At 35.3% G+C, this 18,418-nt stretch overlaps 2 protein-coding genes across 5 annotated transcripts; one reads left to right on the forward strand and one right to left on the reverse strand.

Moving 5' to 3' along the window:
• Positions 1-926: 926 nt before the first annotated feature.
• Positions 927-12,376, forward strand: LOC120161541 (CCR4-NOT transcription complex subunit 10-like). 3 transcript variants are annotated; one of them, XM_039171761.1, is made up of 7 exons: positions 927-1,017; positions 1,262-1,471; positions 3,056-3,142; positions 8,064-8,240; positions 8,337-8,423; positions 8,506-8,577; positions 10,406-12,376. In XM_039171761.1, the coding sequence occupies exons 2-7, from the start codon at positions 1,283-1,285 to the stop codon at positions 12,347-12,349; spliced, it is 2,556 nt and encodes an 851-aa protein (XP_039027692.1). In that variant the 5' UTR covers positions 927-1,017; positions 1,262-1,282; the 3' UTR covers positions 12,350-12,376. The 3 variants fall into 3 exon arrangements, with proteins under 3 accessions (XP_039027692.1, XP_039027701.1, XP_039027709.1); XM_039171770.1 differs by having other exon boundaries at positions 1,002-1,017; positions 1,267-1,471; XM_039171778.1 differs by lacking the exon at positions 927-1,017 and having other exon boundaries at positions 1,078-1,471; positions 8,067-8,240.
• A 3,290-nt stretch (positions 12,377-15,666) lies between these two features.
• Positions 15,667-17,331, reverse strand: LOC120161595 (ankyrin repeat-containing protein At2g01680-like). 2 transcript variants are annotated; one of them, XM_039171821.1, is made up of 2 exons: positions 16,745-17,331; positions 15,667-16,652 (listed from the first exon to the last, which is right to left on the reverse strand). In XM_039171821.1, the coding sequence occupies exons 1-2, from the start codon at positions 17,309-17,311 to the stop codon at positions 15,795-15,797; spliced, it is 1,425 nt and encodes a 474-aa protein (XP_039027752.1). In that variant the 5' UTR covers positions 17,312-17,331; the 3' UTR covers positions 15,667-15,794. The 2 variants fall into 2 exon arrangements, with proteins under 2 accessions (XP_039027752.1, XP_039027759.1); XM_039171828.1 differs by having other exon boundaries at positions 15,667-16,649; positions 16,742-17,331.
• Positions 17,332-18,418: the final 1,087 nt, after the last annotated feature.

Raw genomic sequence — 18,418 nt, forward strand, 5'->3', positions numbered from 1 at the left:
TAGAGATGAAACAATAATTCATCTCCAGCGCTATCTCTACATTACCACTAACTCTACTTTATTCACAATATTTAACTATTATAATATTAATTTTACAAATATAAAAAAATCAGAAAAAATACAAAAAAATCCAAAAAATTACAAAAAAATTAATATGATTATTTATTTAATTTTAATATATTTTTATTTATTTTATAATTTAATATATTTTAAGTAAAAAAAAAGTAAATGTAGCGCAAACTAAAGTGCCGCGCTAGATGTGGTGCGGCACTGTAGCACATCTTCACTGTGGCGCAGGATGTGGCGTAGCACTGGAGATGCTACAGTGCCAAAAACGCTACAGTAGAGTAGCGTTGGAGATGGTCTAAGGGCATCTCCAATGCTGCGCTGCATTGGAGATTTTCTCCAAAGTAGAGTTAAACAAGCGTTCCAGTGCTGCGCCATCCCAATCGCCACAGTAACGATTTGCTACAGTACCGCGCTATATCTAGCGCGGTACTGTAACTGACGCTACAACCGTTTTTTAAAAAAAATTAAAATATATTAAATTATAACATAGATAAAAATATATTAAAATTAGATAAATAATCATACTAATTTTTTTGTAATTTTTCGGATTTTTTATATTTTTTCTAATTTTTTTATATCTATAAAATTAATATTATAATAGTCAAATATTGTGAATAAGATAGAGTTAGTGGTAATGTAGAGATAACACTGAAGATGAATTATTATTTCATCTCTAGAATAGATAGAGATGCGATAGAATAAAGATGAGGATTGAAGATGAACTAAGGCGCTTAGCCACTCCTTTGGTTTTAACTATTAAAATAATGCCATTTTCATAAATAATTGGATAGGAAGGTATTTGTGTAAATAAATTTGGGAATGCTGCAATTAAGATAAAAGAGCCTTAATACTTCAACTCGGATTGGACTTGAAACAACTGAAAAAAGGGAAACGCTACTCTTTCCTTCTCAAGTCTCTATCAAGTATTTCTCCCCGAATTCGGTCGCCGTAGGTTTTTACAGTTTTTTTACATTTTTCTCAATTTTGCAATTCAAGCGGCAATATAACGCTCGCCGATTGTCCTCTTTTGCAATTTCTCAAAATACCTTTGAGGACTCATTGCGAAAATCCCCAAATGATTTTTTTTTGTTAAAAAACTATACCACAGTTTGCGTGTTAGGAGAAGCTAGTTTTTTTTAATCGTTACGACTGATTTCTTTATTTTTTTTAAAAATTTCAATTTCTTATCCAGTTCAGTTGGTCTGATCTGGTCATGGATTCGCGAGATTCGTTATCGCCGTTGGCTCCGAATCGGGATGGCTCCGCCGGTGACGATGTGGGAGGCCTTCCCGTCACTGTCGCACTCGCTAAAGAAGCAGCTCTTCATTTCCAATCTAGAAAGTTCGCTGAGTGCGTTGATGTGCTGAATCAGCTAAAGGTTAAGAAAGAAGGCGATCCGAAGGTAAATTATTTCAAATTGATTCGCATATGGACGCGATTGTTTCGTTAATGGATGTGATTGAACCGATTCATTTATTAGCTCTTCTCCTTTTTATTCATTTCATTCATTTTTTAAAGATGGAATTTGAAGTTCATTTTCTAATGTTTTGTGTGTAATTCTCTGACTCACTAAAACTTGATAATCAGCTGATTACAGTTGTTGGAATTTCTTAAACCAATTAAACCTAAAACTCACATGTTGTCTTTAATGATGATCATTCTATACATTACCACCCCATAACTAGTTTAGTTATTGCCGTATTATGTTTTCACTATATAAATTAGCTCAATAATTGACTTTCTGATAATTAACTTGCTTGGGGGATCATGACAATGATATATTCTTTTATGTTTCCATACTACCAAATGGTTGTAATCTCCTGCAAATGAATATTGGATAGTTGAGTTAAGCTGTTTAGTTTAATAAAAGTGCAAATTCAATTTACCAACTGAGCTTAATTGAGTAAAATCTAATCGATATACACGATGAAGTTGGACTATAGGGTAGTCATCAAAGATGGAATTCCTAGTTGGTTAAATTGCTGTCATTGTTTAATTGTTAGGCTGGAGAACTATACACTGACATTTGTTTAATGTGGTTTGATATGTTGTTATGGGATATCTCTTCCAAAAAGGAAATGGTTAAAATTTTATTTTCAAGTTGAGTGTTTTTGTTAATACTAGCATGATATGGATATTTATTGTAATGCATGAGAAAAGCCAATGTTAAGGTTGAGTGGACTAGGGCAGTTGCAGTTCCTCAAATTTTTAAGGAGTTTCTGTGTACAATGATGTTTGATGACCTCTTAAATTGTTCTATATCATAAATTTCAATGTTTGGCTACTCATATTGTGGCCACTTTAATAAACATTTCAATGAAAAGAGTGATGAAAATCTTAACTGGTAAGTATTTATATTATATTAAATTGAGATGCTTTTATCTTTTAAAATATTTCAGGTTCCAGTGCCTAGCAATATATTAATTTAGTAAAAATTTCTGTACTATTTTTAAATTAAAAATTAATGACTTTCAAAATGCATTTTTTTGGTTTAGAATTGCTTCAAGTTATCTTTCAATTTTAGGATTTTTTGAAAGATTATTTTAGTTTTTATCGAAGCCAAAACCAAGTGTCTTAATTCAAAAACCAAACCGAGTAAAAGAATGGATAATAATTTGATACAAAAAAGTGCTAGGATCTCTATAGTGCAAGATTTGATTGCTGCAAGGCTGAAATAATTGTTATACAACTTTCACACTCGACTTTATGTTTTCCAGGATGAAACTTTTTGTAGCATGTCAAAATAGTTTTTGTAGTGCTAGCTGGTACTTATAACATGCTGTAGTGAAGTTGAATATTTAGTTATCAGAAAGCATTTTTTAAGTTTATCAAGTTTTTCAGCACAAATGAGTTCAGCTGCTGCAGGATTTGTCAGCATGAATATGTTCACCAATAACTCCACTTGAATAGCTTTTTACTTCTTTAATAAGTTTGTCCTTTTTATTGATGCCAATAAAATATTTTGAACCAATGGATTATTCAACAGATTCTTCATAATATTGCAATTGCGGAGTTTTTTTGGGATGGTTGCTCAGATCCAAAGAAGTTGCTTGAGGTCCTTAAGAATGTCAAGGTACACATTATCTTATTACCTCCTGGTTTCCATGGCTGTGCACTCCCACAAAATTTGTCATTATTAATCGAGTTATGACTTATGTACCTCTTTTATGAATGATTGTTCTTGCCTATTCATCAAGAAACTTTGAAGTCTTGTTTTCTCCAAAAGGAAGGTCAGTGGAGCATCAACTGCTGCAGATATTAATCAAAATTTTAAACTAACGTGGAAAATTTAATTTTATCTTCTAATATTCAATTGAATTATTTTTTGGTGCAGCAATTCTCCTCAGCTTAAATGAAAATTGTTTGTATTTTGTTTTTTTAATTGCAATCATAATTGGTTAGGTATATGGCAGCATAAACCGTAATTACAATTGTGAAACCACTACTAGTTAGTATTTGCTCTTGGAAATGATCTGTGCATTTGATCAGATTTAATTTGTGCCAAAGACTTTTTGAGCCTGAGTTTGTTTCATGCATTTGAGTCTGTAATGAATTCATTTTCCTTTTTCTAGTCACTCTAACTTTTTTTTTGATAAGAATAGTAGGCCTCATTAAAAACCCCCTTCATGATTAATGAAACTCAGAAAAAGTTCCTTAATCAGCGGAAGGAGGAAAATAGTGACTTGGAATTCATTAATAATAAGATTAGAACACAAGAATACAATACCCTATAGTTCCCTTAAGGAGATAGACAACCTAAATAGTTACAACCCTTAAATACAACATAAGGATCAACCAATTCCAGCCTTAGCTAGGGCACCTGCCTCTAGATTAGCTACCCTATTAACCCATCTAATAACACCTTCACTGAGAAGTGTGAAGAACGATAATTCAGAGACTCTCGCAGAGTGGTTCTCCATAGTAGAAGCTTGGTCAGAGAGTTTGCTATTGGAGTGTCGCCGAGTATGGTTAGTTTGCGAGGGTGTTCCGTTTCACGCATGGAATTGGGATACTTTCAAGAACATTGCTGATAGTTGGGGTCAGTTGCTAGCAATCGATGAAAGCTGTCAGTCACCATCATCCTTTGATCGGGCAAAAATTCAAGTCCTCGCAAAGGCTGGAGCGAGAATTGATGCGACGTTGGAATTGAAGGTTGGTGACAACTCCTTCAAGATCATGGTGCATGAGATAGAGCCTTCATTCAAGCCAAACTCTTGGGCTCCTGAAGAAGACGAATCCCAATAGATCTCGTCTCTCCAATTGTGGTTTGATTTAGTTTATATGGTTGTAGGTGTTGCTTCTCTTTTTATTATGTTCTCTTGCGTTGTTTTAATCCTATTGATGGAGGTGTAATTAGAAATAGGTGATTCGACTGTGATTTTGGATGAGGTTATATGAGGTTAAGGTGTTTTGTTGTAATGGTGTATATCACCATAGGAGGATAATCCGGTGTTATCTTTTGTATTGGGTATTATTATTAATAAACTTTGAGGTACTCTTTTCTTCCTTCCAATGTTCGTTAACATACTTCTTAGTATGTGAACGAATACGAAGGAAGTTTTTAATGAGACCTCCAACTTCTATAAAAAAAAACAAACATCTTCACAAACTCTAGTTTTTCAATAATATCTTTAACAATATAAACATAAACATCAGGACATGAAACAAAATCCTTAACCTAGTCAACTGTCACCCTGCAGTCACTCTCAATGATTAAGCGATCCTTGAACCTATGTCGAATAGAGTGAAAGAAAGATAAGCCCTTAAGGATAGCTTTCAATTCCATCAAAGTAGGAGGCCGAGGATTTGCAGACTCCTTATAAGATCTTATGATCGACCCAGAGTCATCTTTCAAAACACCATCTAACCCACTTCTCTTCCAATCAGTAGTAGTAGCAGCATCGCCATTTAATTTAATGAAGCCCTTTGGAGGAGGGGACCAATTAATCACAGTTGTAATGGGGTTAGAGTAATGAAAACAAGAATCCCCTAAGGAAGGATATGAAATAAGCGAATCCTTAGAGATCAAAACTTGTTTGTACTTTGCTAAATACCATGAAGCTAGCCTGAACCTAGCTAAAAAGAAAAGTTTAGCTTGATCTACCTTTCCTCCTTCAAACACAACATAGTTCCTGAATTTCCAAATGGTCCATAGGAAAACCCCTGGAATAAATAACCATATGAGTGAATTAATCCTCAAATCAGCCCATGCTAGGAGAAATATTTTTGCATCAACATGAAAGACAGACTGTATATTCCAGAACCTCATGAATTTATTCCAAATAGTCCAAGCCACCGAACAATTAAAAAATAAATGTGAGGGGGTCTCATCAATCTGCTTGCACAAAGGACACAACACGTCATCTATACCCTTCATACCTCTTTTAACCAAAACTGTCTTCACTGTCAGCTTCTGTAGAATAACTTGCCAGACAAATGTCTCCACTCTTGGAGGCAACAATCCCCTCCAAATAACATTCTTCCAGAAATGAACCTCTTCTGGACTTGAGGTCCCTGAATAACACTGACTAACACAAGATTTGACAGTAAAAACCCCGTCTCCAGTGCCCTTCCAGACCAGCCCATCAGATGAATCAACTGAAAGGGAAAAGTTTGAAATGATTGTCATCAAATTAGACCATTGCTCATATTCCCAATCATTCAATTCCCTTAATTGTATATCCCAAAACCAGTCGCACGAGCTAAATTCACCAAACTCAGATAATTTTCCAGACTTGTTTAAGGAAATGGAAAACAATCTTGGAAAAATGATCATTAATGGTTGATCCATAGCCCAAACATCTTGCCAAAATCGAATGATACTCCCATCACCAACTAGTAAACTGTAGTTTCTTCTGATTTTACAGCCAATAGGATCTTTTTTGAAATGATTGTTCACCAAAGATCTCCATATCCAAGAAAATTTTGACGTAACCTTACTGTCAAACAGTAGTAATGAAGAGTCTATATTGTATTTAGAACAAATCAATTTCCTCCAATCCGTATTCCTTTCATTTGCAAACCTCCAAGACCATTTTTCTAAAAGAGCTCTGTTTACGATGTCAATGTTCGGAACCCCCAACCCACCTTCAAATTTCGGTTTGCACACAGTGGACCAACCCACCCAATGAATCTTGTTTTTCCATTTCCTCCGCCCCATAAAAAGTTGGACATGATTGAATTTAGTGACTTGTAGACCGAAGCCGGAACCTTAAACAATGATAAATAGTATGTAGGAAGCAAGCATAAGACTGATTTAATTAATACCAATCTCCCTGCCATAGAAAGTGAGGATGCCTTCCAACCCGCCAACTTCTTGTTGAAACTGTGAACCACTGGATCCCACAAAAGAGAAGAATTTCTCTGTGCTCCAAGAGGAAGTCCCAAGTACTCTGAAGGAAAGCTACCAACTGAACATCCAACAGCCTTTGCCCATTCTCTTACTTCCTCTTCATTCGAATTAACCTCAAATAGTTTAGACTTCTTTAAGTTCAACTGGAGACCAGACATAACTTCGAAGACTCGAAGTACCCTCTTCACATTCATAACCTGCTGCTTAGATGCACCACAGAAGATTATAAGGTCATCAGCAAATTGAAGGTGAGATAATTTGAAAGTCCCCTCTTCCCTGCTTATAACCATACCCGAAAATAACCCCTCTGAAACAGCCTTAAGAATCATTAGATTAAGAAGTTCCCCTACTATGTTGAATAACAGAGGAGACAAGGAACAACCTTGACGAATACCCTTTGCCATTGGGAATTCCTCTGAAGGACCCCATTAACCAAAACTGATACATAAGCTGTTGTGACACATTTCGAGATCCAACCAATCCATGTAGAACCAAAGCCCATTTTCCCCATTACTTTGAATAAAATAGGCCACTCGATTGTGTCATATGCCTTCTTAAAATCCACTTTAAAAACACAGCCCTTTAAACCATTCTTCCTCCAAAAGTCAATTCCCTCATTAGCAATTAAAGAGCAGTCCAAAATTTGTCGAACAGGGATGAAAGCAAATTGAGAAGGACTGATAATGTCTGAAATGCAGCTCCTTAACCTCCTTGATAGGCACTTCGACAAAATCTTATATAGGCCACCTACTAAGCATATGGGTCTATAATCTTCAAGCCATCCAACATTCAAATTCTTTGGAATAAGAGTGATAAAAGTATAGTTTACACCATGTTCCCATTCTTTCCCCATATAGAAATTACGAAAGAATTTCATAATATCTTCCTTAAGAACATGCCAAAACCTCTTGAAAAAACCCAAATTTAAACCATCCGGCCCTGGGGCTTTTTTACAATCACAAGACTTCAAGGTTTCCCATATCTCATCCTCAGAAAATTCTTTCTCTAACAACTGACTCTGTTCCAAAGTAATTCTGCTAAAATCCAGCCTTATGTCATCAATTTCCAGTGTGGAACGCTCATTGTATATTTTGAAGAAGTAATCCCTTACTGTTGCCTTTATTGCATTCAAATCTTGAATAGTCTTTCCCCTAATGTTCAGTGCATTTAATGCATTCCTCTTTTTTCTTATTGTAGCACAAGTATGGAAGTATCTTGTATTACGGTCCCCATCTTTTATCCATCTTGATCTAGAATACTGGAAACCGATCTGCTCCTGAATTTTATACAGTCTCCACAATTCTGCTCTATGATTGTTCAATTCTGCTAATACTTCACTGTCTATAACACCTTGCTGCTGCTGTAGGTCGACCTCTAACTTATGAATTTTCTCTTCTAATTCGGAAATCAAAGCTCTTAGATACTGATCTCTCTTCCCAGCCCACTTCTTGATTGCACATTTGGCATTCTTCAGAATATTAAAAACACCCGCTTTCCTTTGATCTAGTCACTCTAACTTGTAAAACTGTTTTTGAGTAGGAGATTTATTGTTATATGGAGAGAAAATTGCATTGTTATGTTCACGATTTAAGTTACTCTTAGATTATTTTGTTAACATCCTTTCCCATTTCTGCTGATTCAGAAGAGATGTGAAGAGCTTGCTCATGCATCTCGGGAACAGGAGTCTGGTAGCAGTTCTGGTAATAAATTTACTTCGGACTCAAAAGGAAGTGGCACAACTATACAGCAGTTTTCTTCAGATAGTGCTGGTGTTATTTACTCAGATGAATTTGATACCTCTGTGGCTGCTCTAAACATAGTATGCCTTTTTTTTGTAATTTCAAGAGCCCAGGAACAATAATCTTTTCATCAATAGCTTGTAGTAACATTTTTCTTTTGAATTGATCTGATGTAGGCAGTCATCTGGTTCCACCTTCATGAATATTCAAAGGCTTTATCAATTCTTGAACCTCTGTATAAAAACATTGAGCCAATAGATGCGGTATTTTATCTTTGTATAATTGTCATTTTGTTTCGGCATTTGTTGGTTTGTTTTAATCGTTTCCCTTTTTATTTATACGCAGACAATATCCCTTCATATCTGCCTTTTGTTGCTGGATGTTGTGCTAGCTTGCCATGTTGCTTCGAAATCTGCTGTAAGTTCTAAATATTTGTGGTGTTATTACTTGGAGTTCCTCCCAATTTGAAAATTCCTTGCTAATATCCCTTGAAACACTTTAGAGACCATTGTAAGATGGATATGACTAACTGTTAGCTTTGTACTTGGGGGTTGAGGAAAGTAAAAAACGATAAAAAGCTAGCTTGTATATGGTGATTTTTGAGTTTTCTACCTTACAATTTTGATAATCACGCTTTTAGAGGACATTGAAGTGCTTGCTTGTTAAGAATGACCACTGAGAAATGGATATGACTAACTGTTAGCCTTGTACTTCGAGGTTGGAGAAAGAAAAAATAACGATGAAAAGCTAGCTTGTTTTCAGTGATATGCGAGTTTGTCTGCCTTAAAAATTTTGATAAGCTTGTTTTTGGAGGACATGTTCATTCAATCACACATCCTTATCATTTTGTGGTCATTGTATTTTCGTCTTGCATTTTATGTAGGAAGCCGGTGAGCATTTTCTTTTGTTGAAACTTGAATACCCTAAACTGTCTGCTAATGTCTCTTTAGTTAATTGTAATTCAGTGTTCTGTGTCTTGTGATGAGGCTAGCATGAACTTATCTCAATTCATTAGAAAAACACAGCTTCTGACCTTTATTTATTTTTTGCACTATTTATTTATGTTTGTATTAGCATGGCTTAAATGATATGCACAATGCTCTTATTTCATTGCGTAATTTTGATTAGCCCTCACTTCTTTCAATTGGCACTGTTTATGCTTACCTTTCTTTTTTCCCTTGATCATGCTTTTGAATGTCCCAAGAAAAGTTGATTTGTTTTAAATTCCCTTGTCCCATGGAAATTGCTAAACCTCTTTTCTGGTTGTGAATTTAGGATTCTATGGCAGTACTTCTTTCGTTGGTTATTTATTTTGATATTTTCGTGCTAAATTTTTATTACATGGTATTGATTTTTGGATTTCTTTCACATTTGATGTTTTCATTTTCATATGGCATTATAGCTCTGTTCAGAATTCAGATAACTCTAAACCCAGTTTGTACTCTGTACTTCAGTTCTAATGGAATACCCCTTACATTGCTTATTGTTTTTTTTTTGATAAGAAGTTAGGCCTCGTTAAAAACCCCCTTCATGATTAATGGAACAGAAAATGTTCCTTAGTCAGCGGAAGGAGGAAAAGAGTGCCTTAATAACCATTAATAATGAAAAGTTACATAATAAACCCATCTAATAATACCATTTAAATCTCTTAACAAAAGACCAATATCTCTCACTAAAACTCTGTAGACAACAGGACATCGATCATAGTTCTTGACCCACTCCACTGCTAGTTTACTATCAGATTCAACAATTAAACGATCCTGAACCCTCGGAAGAAAAGAGGCAAAGAAAGATAAGCCCTTCTTAATTGCCAAAATCTCCACCAACAGCGGAGGACCTGGACCAGCAGCCTCTAGGAAAGAGCCCTTCACCGAGCCATCCTCCAATCACCACTCACTGCTGCATCCACATTCAGTTTTATAAAACCCTTTGGAGGAGGAGACCAAGACACAGTTTTGATGATCGAAGACCTTGAAGAGAAGCAATAGTCCCCAAGAGTAGGATAAGAAATGAGAGAGTCCTTCATAATAGAAACATTGCTTATTGTTTGAAAGGACTTTGTAGGTCATACTTGGTTTGGAAATGTAAATAGGAGATAATTCCTAGCATCTTCGCTGAACTTTTGAAAATATCATTTACTCCACTGTTGGTCTATATGTTACTAGGGTTTTATCATGTTATGTTTTATTTAAAAGTAGTGTCTGTATCTTATACATTGACACTAAATAGCTTTAGTTATGCGCAGGATGTTTTAAATTATTTGGAAAAAGCATTTGGCATCAGCAATGTGAGCCAAGGAGAAATTGGTAACACGGCCAGTCAACAATCCACGAATCTAGTTGTAGAATCTTCCTCAGTTCCTAGCAGCCCTTTCGTCTCTGATGCATCTAGTCCAGATTTAGCTGGTATTGTAAATGCTTCTGAGAATCCTGTATCTAGAAATTTATTGGATGACCGACTGGATGAAATGTTTTCAACACTGGATATTGGTGGACATAACTTAACACGGCCTGCGGGTCTTACATCTGTAAATGATCATCCCCGGATCACAGTTGATGGATCTATCTCTGGTGTTGATTTGAAACTCAGGTTGCAACTTCACAAGGTTCGGGTTTTACTGCTAACTAGAAATCTAAAGCTAGCAAAGCGTGAAGTCAAGCATGCTATGAACATTGCTCGTGGTAGAGATTCATCTATGGCTCTGCTCTTGAAGGCTCAGCTTGAGTATACTCGTGGAAACCATCGAAAAGCCATCAAGTTGTTGATGGCGTCAAGTAATCGGACAGATGCAGCAATTTCAAGCATGTTTAACAACAATCTAGGCTGCATTTACTATAAACTTGGGAAGTATCATTCGTCTGCAGTTTTCTTTTCCAAGGCACTCGGTATTTGTTCATCTCTTCAAAAGGAGAAGCCTTTAAAGCTATTAACACTCTCACAGGATAAATCTCTCCTCATAACATATAACTGTGGGTTGCAGTACTTGGCATGTGGGAAACCAATACTTGCCGCTCGTTGTTTACAGAAGGCATGCTTAATTTTCTACAGAAGACCCCTCTTGTGGCTTCGGCTCGCCGAATGTTGTATAATGGCTGTAGCGAAAGGGCTTGTAAAAGAAAGGCAAACTCCATCAGACAGATCAGAAATTAGAGTCAATGTTATTGGCAAGGGTAGGTGGAGGAAACTTCTGATTGACTATGGGACTTCAAGAAGTGGACATGTAGATTCTGTTGAAAAGAATGATTGGGCTTTAGGCAGTGATGGGCAGCCTAAGCTTTCATTACCCCTTGCTAGGCAATGTCTCTATAACGCGCTACACTTGCTGAACTGTTCTGAGTGGAGTAATTCTAAATCTGTTTTACCCTCCAATTCATCCTTGGAGGAGAGAGAAACGAGTGATGGACCATCTTCCAAGAACCCAATCCATAAGAAGTTACCCGGTATCAATTCCTTGGCTTCAACCATGTTAGCTGGTCTAGTTAACTCAAATGGAGATTTGAAAGAGACAAAGGGAGGAGCTAATCACGAGGTTCTTCAGAACTCTGTCTCCTATTATGAAGACATCCACAGAAGAGAAAATCAGATGATTAAGCAAACTCTTCTTGCTAACCTAGCATATGTAGAGTTAGAACTGGATAATCCTTTGAAGGCCCTCTCTGCTGCGCTATCGCTGTTAGAACTACCAGGTTGTTCAAGAATTTACATTTTTCTAGGTCACGTCTATGCGGCAGAGGCACTATGTTTACTGAACAAACCTAAGGAAGCTGCAGAGCATTTGGCCATTTATTTGTCTGGGGGCAATAATGTTGAATTGCCGTTTAGTCAAGAGGACCGTGAGCAGTGGCAAGTGGAAAAACGTGTCGATTGTGATGAACCTAGTGGAGGAGCAGCTGCCAATAATCCTTCTCATGAGGGTTTGCAGGAATACATGTTTCTGAAGCCAGAAGAGGCTCGTGGAACGCTTTACGCAAATCTTGCCGCTGCGTCTGCAATACGAGGTGAACTTGACCTGGCTCTCCATTTTGTGAAGCGAGCGTTGTCCCTAGTTCCAAACAGCAGCGAAGCCACTATGACCGCAATTTATGTCGATCTCATGCTGGGTAAGTCGCAAGATGCTCTGTCCAAGTTAAAACATTGTAGTCATGTCAGATTCGTACCCAGCAGTCTACAGTTGAATAAATCCTCCTAATTGTTGTGTGGGTGGCTTCGAATTTGACCCGGAGTAGGCCGCCACACAGTTGGTAGTTAGTCAGATAGATCAACAATCCTTTTAGAGGATTTGTATCATATATGATATCACAGTTCAATTCAGATTATAAGTTTTCAGCTTCTTTCATTTTTCCACATGTAGGGTTCATTTTTCAGTAGTGAGGCTGATTGTCCACACCTGTGAAATTGAGATCATGTAGTTTCGATTCAAGCTTTATATTGTCTTCAAGTGGATAATCCCCATCTGGTATTTGAAGAATAGAGAGGTCTAGACGGCATAGATTTTGTTCATTTTGGATTTAAAATCCAACTCATTCCTTCCAATGGGTTGTTGCTCTGCCTTTCAGTTCACTTTCATATACAAGCTCTATGGTTGGGTTGGTATAATAGATTTCATCCCCCACTTTATAAAAACTAAAATTTTCTTATATTTTAAAATCTATCATCTAGCTCAGATGATCATCAATTTTTAATAGAAAAGAACGAGTTTAGAATATATGAATGATCAGGTGAAAACTTTGTAACTTTTAATAATTAAGAGACTTGACAAAATAATAATCTATAGTCGAAGAATTATTTTGTAATTTTTAATAATAAATAAACTCAAATGAAACATAGTATAGTCGGAGAGTTATTTATATACTTTATCTTAAATTTTATTACATAAATAATATGAAATATGCTATCATGGGATTGTATTGAAGACCTTATTAAGAAATGTTAAAAGAAAGAGAGAAATTGATGACTGAAAATAAATCTACGAGTAAAGCATAATACATAAACTAATTATATAATTTAATTTAACATGTTTTACTTCTACGGTTGAGATAAGAATTCAAATTTTAAAATTTAAAATATACAAAAACTAAAAATGATTAAATTATAATACATAAACTAAATCCATTACTTCATTACAGTGCATGTACTAATAAATGGATTTGACCCATTCATTTTGGTTTAGTTCAATTGTCTATTTGAGTAGTTTCTATCATTGAATTCAAAGCCGTGGGTTCATCCAAATAAATAATGCCAACTTCAGCAGCAGAACAAAAAAGCTCTTAAAACATCAAATTAACACTAACGGTTTGCGATGCCACAGTGACCTTGAAAAACATTACGGAATACCTGTTAAATTACGTTGCAGCCGCAATTTAACACTAACTGTTGTGAACTCTATTGACTAAATCTTAGATTCACCAGAAGTTTTTCTATTTAGTTGTTCGTGTAATTTTTCTGTTGGTTTGTTTATTCAACTAGAAATTTAATTGTTCCGGTTGTTATGTGCTATTTTCAACCTTGAATTTATCTTATAAAGGGGCTAAATATGATTAAATAAGATGTGCCTTTTCCTTCTATAACGCCTACAAAGTATTTGTTTTTCTCTTCGACATTTCTTTATGTTTTTTTTACTTATAGATTCAAATTCAACATTTTGTATTCGAGCCAGTTTCAAAAATATATCATTTGAGGCCACATCACAATTTGTACAACCTGCCCTTTCTCGGTTTGATGGTCATTATGATCATCATGCCCGGTCCTGATATTTTAAGGGTCCTCGGCCAGGAGGTGATGACAAGAAGACAAGTGGAGGCTCACACTTAGTTTCCCTTCCAATCATTAAAATGAGACCCATTGGATCATCATGTTTTCGAGTTTTTTTAATAAAAAATGATGTTTCCAATCATTAAAATGAGACCCATTGGATCATCATGTTTTAGAGTTTTTTAATAAAAAATGATGTTTAAAAATATTTTTTAATCATTGGGGCCCACTGAATTATCATATTTTCGAGTGTTTGAAATAAAAAAATATGTTTAAAAATATTTTTTAATTATTAAACTTAAAAATATTTTTAAAAATGGGTCTCTCCAAGCTTGGGGCCCTAGGCGGTCGCACCCCTGGCCTATGCTCAGGGCCGGCCCTGATGATCATTGGAATATGTTGATGGAGAATTTCTTGAGGTCCAAAGAATATTGACAAGTCGTTAATTTTGGAGTAGCATAACGTATCAAAAGCGGTTACGTTATCAAAGACTCAAAAAGCTGAGTTAGAAGGATTGAAAGATCTTAAATCGAAGAATTATCTTTTTCAAGACATTAATCGTTACATCTTAGAAACTATTCTTAGTAAAGAAACTTCGAAACAAATATGATATTTCATGAAGAAGAAATTCCAAGCCAAAAGACAATTGCTTCGTACAAAATTTAAAATGCTTCTCATGAAATCCGGAGAGTCCGTATCTGAATTTTTTTCTCCAGAACAATGGTCACTATCAACAAAATGTGAGTTCATGGTAAACAACGTGACATTGATTGAAAAGATACTTCCATCGATGACGTCAAAACGTAATTAAGTGGTATGGTCGATTGAGGAGTCCAAAGATCTTGATGTTCTTTCTATTGGTGAATTACAGGGATCTATGTCAGTTCATGAACAAAAAAATGACTCAACAAGAAAAGAAGAAGGCAGCTTTGCAGGCAACAACCAACAATCTGCCTTCAACCATTCATCTTGTAAGAGGTAAATGTAAGGTAAACAATGGTCGAAGAAACTGACACCAAAAGACGAATGACAAATCGAGTTCAAGATTCACTAGGGAGGATGGGGTGGTTATCAATTATTACCAAGTCTAGAGAATTATAATTTTATCTTTGAATTTATCCTTCTTTTATAATACCTAAAAGTATTTGTTTTCTCTCCAACATTTCCTTGTGATGTTGCTGCTTTTTTTTTTCTTTACTTATAGATTCAAATTCAACAAACCCGACCTATCTTCGTGCGGTGAAGAAAGATAGTTTGCTTGTGGCTTTTAGCCACTAATAGTCTAGACATCCTTCTCAACTCGTTGGAGCATAAACTTCAGCAACTATTTGGAGTGCAACACCTGCAGGTTATATGTATTCGAAACACTCTACCACAAAGTTTATGGATCTTCACTATCGGTTAAGCTCTCTGAAGAAAGAAACTCTCTCAATAGGAGAGTATACCACACAGATGAAGAAGAAGATTTGTGATCTCCTAGCATCATGTGGAAATCCAGTTTCTGAAGCTGGACAGATAGCTATGATCTTGAAAGGTCTTTTCCCAGAATACGAACCGTTCGTTGCAGTGACGACGGTAAGCCGTGAGCCATATTCCTTGGATGTTGTTGTCTCGGTTGTTTTGGATGCAGAATTATGATTAGTTCCAATAGGTATCATTGTAACAAGATACAAAAAAGTGTCCACTGTAATGCATACGGAGATCAATAAAACAGCTTACTGACGAATTATCTTAAACTAAAAATGATTTCTGAGATACAATAAAACACACAACTTTTTCCATTCATAAACCCTGCCTTTAAGGCTTTAAGCTTAGACATTATATTTTACAACCATTGCTATAGTTCAAGTGTTCTCACTTCTCACACGACTCAATTGTACGCATTAAACTAAAGCAGGGCGTGTGGCGATTGGATTCATCAATCTCATCAATCTCATCACAGATTTTCTCAGATACTTGATCAATCTGAATAGGACTCGAATCATGTGTCCGAGGAGGAGTATGAGCATCAAGCCGATCCAAACCAGCACAGCAATTCCTAATATAGTGATCAGCAAAGAGTTTTGATGATCAGGTGTTAATGCTACGAGACATTCTAGATATGTTAATGCCATTGCAGTAATGGCAACCCACATGATGACCATTAAAACCCACATAAAGAACCGACGCCGCAACGGCAATCCACTTATAAGCATCAGGATGATGCTGAGAGACGCCAAGAAACCCGTTGTATTCCATGCGATGAATAACGTATATACTCGTTGATGATTATCTGCCAATACAGAAAACCCCGCCGTGTGATTTTTACCGTTTGATTCTGTCGATGAAAAACCACTGGGGCCATTATCTTGCCAAACGCCACTGGGAGGGTTGATGCCCGCTTGGAATGCCATGGCGGCGAGCAGGGAAGCCACCAGCATTAAGGTGTTGCGTTTTCTTTCTAGCCAATCACCATTCTTATTTTTAACTGACCTCTTTCCATCTTTTCTCTTCTTTGATTTTGATGCTGCGTTTGGCTGATCCCATGTGGACGACAAGATTTTGGTCCTTATTGCCTTGAGTTGAGAATTTGACAGAGGTTTGTCTTGTCCATGTGTAGCTCCCATCCTTCTAAGTGATTCCACAATCTCTTTATCAATCGCGTCTCGTTGGTTTCGTGATAAAAGATCAAGTGCAGTGAAGCCATCTTCATTCACACAATTTACGTCTATCGTTGTGCTAGAAATCAACAAGTTTATGATCTGCGTATGTTTATATCAATTAAAGTTAGACGGATTAATTGTAGTCTAAATTCGAAAAACTAATTTAATTCACTTGAATTAAAATTACAAACCTTTGTTTGTTTAGCAGCTATCGCCAGATGCAAGATAGTGTTACCGTCATGATTCTTACAATTCAAGAACTCATGATCCGAAACTCTTTCCACGAGCAACGTCAACGCTTCCAACTGGTTGCACCTCACGCACGCATGTAAAATGGTCTCACTTTGGTCCATCAACACACGAGCTGCCCAGGGTCTGGCTTGGACCAACTCTTTCAACACATCAAAGTGACCTTTCATGGCAGCAGTATGAAGAGGGTTCCTCCCATCAATGTCACTAACAAGACACATATCAGGATCAACCTGCAGTAACCTTTTCACAATTTGCAGGTACCCTTTTGCCGAAGCTAAGTGAAGCGGCGATGAGTTTCGAGAATCAACTTCTTTGGCTAGCTCAGGCTTACGAGTAAGAATTTCATCGACGAATTCGAGATGGCCGAGCATGGAAGCAACGTGTAGAGGGGTTTCAGGGTAACGTCCAGTGATGAATCTGTCAAGAAGAAGTGCATCCTCTTGAAGCAAATTCAACAACTCACTCTTGTTGCCTTCCAAACATGCATTATAAAGCTTATTCTCCATTTTTTACTTTGAAATTCACAAAAACGAAACGGTATGATTCATAACTACTGTAGTGTCCATATATATATAGATAGAGGTTCAGTTGTAATAATTAGCGTAAAAGAAAATTAAAAAGTAATTTAGGTTTATGTGTATGAAAGTTTACAAGCCGTCAAATCACGTTAATTCTATTTGTTGGTGCATTAATTTATATTAGATTAATATTTTTTCTGTAAATTAAAAGATGATATATATTATTAAAAAAAGAATCTATATAATTTTTTTACTAATATAATATTATCGATATAGAATTACATCTTATCAAAATATTAAATATAAATCTAATTTATATATTATATTAAAAAGTAAATATTTATTATATTAGTGATGGAGTTTTAAATTTTAATTCCATAAATGAAATTAGATGAATTTAGTCCTCGCATCTCTAGATTTTTTTTATTTTTCTTTTAATTTTTTTATTGACTAAGAGGATTGTATCGTCAACCTTTAGTGAAGCTACTATCACCCATACCTTATCACATTTCATTTTATTTTCTCTTTTTTTAATCTATTTAATGTTTTTTATATTTAACTTTTTATATTATTTATTTTAATAAATATTTTTAATTTCTAATCAAAATTATGAATTTTTTTCTCTTATACCACATTTTTTCTTTTCAAGGTCTGATTTGATGCTCATCTTTTAATAGACATTCATTACATCATTTTATTGATTTATCATTGTTTTAAACCCACGTTAATTATATTTTATGGATATGAACTCACACTCACCAAAGGTATATCATGATTGAGTGATTAAGTTTTAATAAAATAAGTTTATCAATATGTCATTATTTTAATATGTATTTTAATATTAGTGTTAATAATGTTTATCTTCTATCATCAATAATTTTTTTCTTTATGTCTATCATTTTCTTTTAATTGTTTGATTAATTTTTAATTCCATTGTAGGATCCTATTTTACTCTTTAGTAATTAGTTTGTGCGCTCTTCAAAAAAAAATTTGTTAATGAAATTAGTCTCTAGTTTTATAATTTTTAGTTATATTTTATCTTTATTTTATAAAATTATCTATTATTATTAATTTTAAAAAAAAAACTTTAAAAAT

The sequence above is a fragment of the Hibiscus syriacus genome, unplaced genomic scaffold (assembly GCF_006381635.1).
Source record: "Hibiscus syriacus cultivar Baekdansim isolate YM2019G1 unplaced genomic scaffold, ASM638163v2 tig00002880_pilon, whole genome shotgun sequence".
Taxonomy (NCBI): domain Eukaryota; kingdom Viridiplantae; phylum Streptophyta; class Magnoliopsida; order Malvales; family Malvaceae; genus Hibiscus; species Hibiscus syriacus.

Coding starts and splice junctions, on each gene's coding strand:
- LOC120161541 (XM_039171761.1), top strand. CDS start 1,283: ATGGATTCGCGAGATTCGTTATCGCCGTTGGCTCCGAATCGGGATGGC. Junction 1,472..3,055: donor AGAAAGAAGGCGATCCGAAG/GTAAATTATTTC, acceptor ATTATTCAACAG/ATTCTTCATAATATTGCAAT. Junction 8,241..8,336: donor CTGTGGCTGCTCTAAACATA/GTATGCCTTTTT, acceptor GATCTGATGTAG/GCAGTCATCTGGTTCCACCT.
- LOC120161595 (XM_039171821.1), bottom strand. CDS start 17,311: ATGGAGAATAAGCTTTATAATGCATGTTTGGAAGGCAACAAGAGTGAG. Junction 16,653..16,744: donor TAGCTGCTAAACAAACAAAG/GTTTGTAATTTT, acceptor AAACATACGCAG/ATCATAAACTTGTTGATTTC.